The 5,530-nt window shown below is 40.8% G+C and overlaps 1 protein-coding gene across 1 annotated transcript; it reads left to right on the forward strand.

The window, feature by feature from the left end:
• Window positions 1-342: 342 nt before the first annotated feature.
• LOC124966460 (insulin growth factor-like family member 4) lies at window positions 343-1,957 on the forward strand. The gene is made up of 4 exons (XM_047527715.1): window positions 343-421; window positions 755-805; window positions 888-1,147; window positions 1,335-1,957. The coding sequence occupies exons 1-4, from the start codon at window positions 352-354 to the stop codon at window positions 1,407-1,409; spliced, it is 456 nt and encodes a 151-aa protein (XP_047383671.1). The 5' UTR covers window positions 343-351; the 3' UTR covers window positions 1,410-1,957.
• The last annotated feature ends 3,573 nt before the right edge of the window (window positions 1,958-5,530 follow it).

The raw sequence follows: 5,530 nt of genomic DNA on the forward strand, positions 1-5,530 counted from the left end.
TTCATATGGGGAAGTAGACTGAGATGCAGGACTGAGATGTCCTGAAACTTCCAGGGCGGTGAGAATGGGAAGCCCAGAAACATCCAGTAGTGGGTGGGGGTTTACACACAAACTCGGGTTCCCCTCAGCAGCAATGAAGAAAAGGGCACTTTCCAGGGTAGCATGTGGTAATCAATTTGAAAACTGGTATGTGCTTTTATCTGTGGGTATTTCCTACATGCAGATCCTTTGTGTCCAACCCTTCCCAGGGACAGCACTGCATTTAGATAATATGAGATGGGAGGCTTCCTCTTTAGATTCCTCCCTAGGCATTTCTGTGATCCCTTTATAAGCCACAGCCCAAGGTCGCAGATGGTTGTACTGCTGCTCTCCCTCCCTCTGCTCTGCAGCCTAACCAGAACCATGCTGCTGAGAATCTTTGGTAAGGAGGCTCCAGCCCCAAGTTGAGCCTGAGGGTTCTCTTACCCCTTTGTCCCTCTGAACCTCAAACTCAGTTCTCTCTTCTGTATACTCATTCCCTGTCTCCTCTGACTGCCTGCACCCTCTCTGCCCACCTGAAAATTTCAGAGGCTTCACTCTTCCCAGACCCCTCCCTGCATTTCCTCACCTGCCAGCACAGACCCCAGGACCTAAAATCCACTCAGTCATTACCAGCTACCAAAGAAGAAGCAGCTCCGTGACACCACCCTGGGACCCTTGAGCAGGACCAGGTGGCTACACTCCCAGCATCACTTTCATTTCCCTCTATTCTCAGTTTCTGTCTTTGTTGTTGGACTCCTGAGGTTGGACTCAGAGGGATTCACAGGTGAGGACAGGGGGTGAGGAGGTGCCACTGGTGGGTGGTCCTACGCTGGCCCTTGGAGCCCACCCAGCCCTGACTCTTCCAGATACTGGCCCATGGCTGTGCCAGCCAGCGCCCAGGTGTGGGGACCAGACCTACGACCCCTTGGAGCAGTGCTGTGACAATGACACCATCCTGCCCCTGAATGCAACCCGGCTGTGTGTCCCCAACTGCATCTTCTATCCCTGCTTCCAGCACTGCTGCCTGGAGTCCCAGGGTTCTCAGAATCAGGCAGTGGTGACATTCAAGGTCCCAGGCATGAAGCCCGACTGCAGGTCCTCCTCCATCTCCAGGATTTGTGCCCAGGTAAGTCTGTGATTCCAGCCCAGGCTCGGGGAGGGGCAGCAGGGGACAGAGCTTGATTGCAGACCCTGTTGAGGATCCACATCCCATCCCTGAATAATCATGTGACTCCCTTAATTCCCTCTGTCTCTTGTCCTTCCCTCTCCCCCTTCACCCTGCCCCTCTGCTGTATCCCTTCCTCTTTCTTCAGGAACACCACCCAACCACCCTTCAGCCAAATATGACTTCATCCAGACCATCTGAGAGAGCAGAATCTGGTATCTAGTAATCAGTCATGCTGAGGTTTTTAATTATTGCTATGATCTGAGTGAGTCCCCCAAGTTCAGGGGGTGGTATGCTAATTTCTTTTTTCTTTCTTTCTTTTTTTTTTTTTTGGATATGCTAGGGATTGAACCAGGGCCTTAAGCGCTCTACCAACTGGGATATATCCCCAGCCTGGGAATCTTAATTCTTCAATGCTGGAGTGACTCCTAGAGAAGGGGAGGTTGGGAGTAGGTGGGAGTGTTGAGGACACAGGGGGTGAAGCCCTCATGAATGTCTTAGTGCCATCTGCTAGGAGTGCATTCTCCTTCTCTCCAGATTCATGACCTTAAGAGCGGGTTGTTATAACAAGGCTACTCCTCATGCTTTTTCTACTCTCAGTGCATCCACTGCCCTTGTACCTTCCACAGGGAGTTCAGGTAGCATGGGGCCCTCACCAGATGTTACCATGTGATCTTGAACTTTCCAGACTCCAGAACCATGAGTCAGAATAAACTTCTTTCCTTATAAATTACTCAATCTAGGGCATTTTATTATAGTAACAGAAAACAGAGCCAGATACTGGGGATTGAACTCAGCGGCACTCAAACACTGAGCCCTGTCTCCAGCTCTAGTTTTGCATTTTATTTAGAGACAGGTTCTCGCTTTTGCTGAGGCTGGTTTGGAACTCATGATCCTCGTGCCTTAGCCTCCTGAGCTGCTGGGATTTTAGGTGTGCACCACCATAGCTGGCTAAGAATTTTTTTCTATCTTACATTTGTACAAATATATCGTGTCATCAAAATGTAGACTTTCAAAAATCTTAATTTTTGACATACAAAAAATGAAAAATCACCAAAAATATTTACATTTAATATTTGGAATTATCTTTTCAATTATATAACTAGGGGAACTGAATATATTTTATAAAATGACAACACTGTGGTAAATTTCTTTCTTATGCTAGATGTTTTCTCTTTAATTGAAAAATTACTCAATAACTTTTAAGTACATGCACTAATTTTAAAGGTATAGTGTTTTAAAATGTATGTACATTGTTAACATCAGTAAAACTACCACTCATGTCAAGATACAGAGCATTTTTTGTATGAATGTCTTATTATTTCTCACATAATGTTTCTTAAATGTTACATCCTATATTGTATGTTTAGTAAACATGAAATATTGTGTTAGTGTCAGGCCAATGCTGCACACCTATAGTCCCAGCTACTTGGAGGCTGGGACAGGAGGATTGCTTGAGCCCAGGATATCAAGGACAACCTGGGGAACATTATGAAACTGTCCCAGAAATATCTATTTTGTTATATTCTTGAATTCTAGCTGATAAAAAGTTTGCTTTTAAATTCTGTGGACTGACATGGTTTCCATTATTATAAGAGCTTTAATGCTTCATTTGATACAAATGAGCATATCCAATGGAGTTTGGGTTTTTGTTGTTGTTTTGTTTCGTTTTGTTCTGGGCACCATAGATTGATCCCAGGGGTGCTTAACCTCTGAACTATATCCCCGGCCCTTTCTTTTTATTTTGCTAAATTGTTGAGGCTGGTCTTAAACTCGTGGTCCTCTTGCTTCAGCCTCCTGAGTCACTGGGATGACAGACATGTCCCATCATGCCAGGCTCAATTGGGACCTATCTAATAAACATATTTAACCAGTTTCTGAGTATGATAACTCACTGTTTCTCTGTTGATATATTTTTGCTCATCCTAAAGCTTCCTTGCTGTTTTCATTTTCACATTGTTCTTAACTTTTTACCTCTTCTCTAATCCAAAAAATATTGGAAGGAATATATACTGTACTTCTGTCTGTACTATTATATAATGCAATAACAGTTTTTCCAATGTAGCACATAAATTTATGATTACACAAATGGTATGCCTTTACTCCATGTACAGAGAAACAACATGTCCCATTTGTTTAAATAAATAACTTATTATTTATTTATTATTATTTTAAATAAATTAAAATAAAAAAATAGAAATAGCAATCATGCAATTCAGTTGGAAAAATAAGAGACCCAGAATAGACAAAGCAATCCTTAGCAAGAAGAGTGAAGTAGGAGGAATCACAATACCTTAAACTACACTACAGAGCTACAGTAACAAAAAAGTCATGGTTTTGGCACCAAATAGACATGTAGACCAATGGTACAGAATAGAACACACAGACAAACCCACATAAATATGGTTATCTCATACTAGACATAGGTACCAAAAGCATACATTGGAGAAAAGATAGTCTAGTCAACTAATGGTGCTAGGAAAACTGGAAATTCATATGTAACAAAATGAACTTAAACCTCTATCTCTCACCCTGCACAGAAATCAACTCAAAGTGGATCAAAGATGTAGGCATGAGAACAGAGACCCTGCACCTAATAGAAGAAAGAGTAGACCCAAATCTTTATCAAATCAGCTTAGGATCTGACTTCATTAAGAAGGCTCCTAAAGCACAAGAAGTAAATTAAGAATCAATAAATGGAATGGTCAAATAAAAAAAAAAAACTTCTTCACAGCAAAGTAAAAAATCAATAATGTGAAGAGAGAGCCTACAGAATGGGAGAAAATCTTTATCACATCCACTACAGAAAGAGTACTAATCTCTAGGATATATAAAGAACTCAATAAACTTAACAACAACAACAAGACAAATAGTGCAATCAGTAAATGGCCTAAGGGATTGAACAGATAATTCACAGAAGAAATACAATCAACAAACATGAAAACATATTCATCATCTCTTATAATTACAGAAAAGCAAATCAAAACTACTCTAAGTTTTCATCTCACTTTAGTCATATTGTTAATTATTAAGTAATCAAGTAACTATAAGTGTTGGCAAGAATGTGGGCAAAAGGGTATGTCCATACATTGCATATTGGTGCAACCTCTGTGGAAAGTAGTATGGAGATTCCTCAGAAAACTTGGAAAGGTACCACCATTTGACCCAGTTATGTTATCCCACTCCTCTGAATATACCTAAAGGACTTAAAATCAGCACACTACAGTGACACAGTCACATCAATGTTTATAGCAGCTCAATTCACAATAGCTGAACTATGGAACCCACCTAGATGCCCACAGGAATGAATAAATAAAATGAGTTACATAAACACAATGGAATACTACTCAGCCCTAATGAAGAATGAAATTATGATGTTTGCAGGTAAATGGATGAAACTAGAGTGTAAATGTTACTTGGAGTCCAGCTATAAAGGTTAAGGTGAAAGAAAATAAAGAGGCAAGCACACAGGATGGTATGTAGCAAGAAGTGTCTCCCGTGGGAAAGCCAGTTCAGTTTTATTATCTATTCCAGGGTCATATCAAGTTACACTAGGTTACAGAGTGCAGTTACTTTTGCACATTTGCAGACCACATAACTTGCTTGCTCCTCAGAGTCCACTAGTACGAAAGTTTTTATAATTAGACAATGTCTCCAGGCCTCAAGAAGAGAGAAGTTGCAGAGTGTTTCTAAACCATTCAAACAGAAGGCCCTATTGTCCTGAGGAGTTTGCTCACTCAAAGGACTTTCCCTTCTCTGTACATTGACTGGCCTGAAATCTCTATAACTCCCCTCTTTGTGTCCTATGGCCTTTTGAACAGACATGACTTGTCTTTTGCTTAAGAAAGGTGGAAGGAGAAAGCAAGGCAGGCATTGACAAAAACAAGCACAGCAAAATATGCTAGTATCATTAAACATCCCCGATGAAAAGCTGTTTGATCCATGTAAAATTTGGTAGCCATGAAGTTAACCAATCTAATAAATCCCAACCTCCATCATGTTGTTGCACCTTCCTTACTCTGTCTTTAAGATGATACAATCTCTTTGAACAGGATTACTCTTATCAGTTAAGTTGAAACAACACATATTAAATTCCCAGCATCCCTTATGATGTAATGACACGAATAATCAATAGCAGCCTTATTATCACAATAGCTTGATGGATACAATTTTTCAGACAAATTAGCAATTTCCTCTAAGTGGATATAAATATTATAATAAGTGCGGGCAGTGAAAGATGGAACAGTTTTCTGTACAAGGGTGCCACCAACAGGGACACTACAACAGAGAAATAACACAATAATAGCCACAATACTTGTGAATTTTGGGTAAGTTTTGCAAATA

Source organism: Sciurus carolinensis, chromosome 16 (assembly GCF_902686445.1).
Source record: "Sciurus carolinensis chromosome 16, mSciCar1.2, whole genome shotgun sequence".
NCBI lineage: Eukaryota > Metazoa > Chordata > Mammalia > Rodentia > Sciuridae > Sciurus > Sciurus carolinensis.

Bases quoted from the DNA above. Each gene is read 5' to 3' on its own strand.
- LOC124966460 (XM_047527715.1), top strand. From the start codon at position 352: ATGGTTGTACTGCTGCTCTCCCTCCCTCTGCTCTGCAGCCTAACCAGA. The intron at 806-887 runs GTGAGGACAGGG...TGACTCTTCCAG, and splicing joins GGACTCAGAGGGATTCACAG to ATACTGGCCCATGGCTGTGC. The intron at 1,148-1,334 runs GTAAGTCTGTGA...CTCTTTCTTCAG, and splicing joins TCTCCAGGATTTGTGCCCAG to GAACACCACCCAACCACCCT.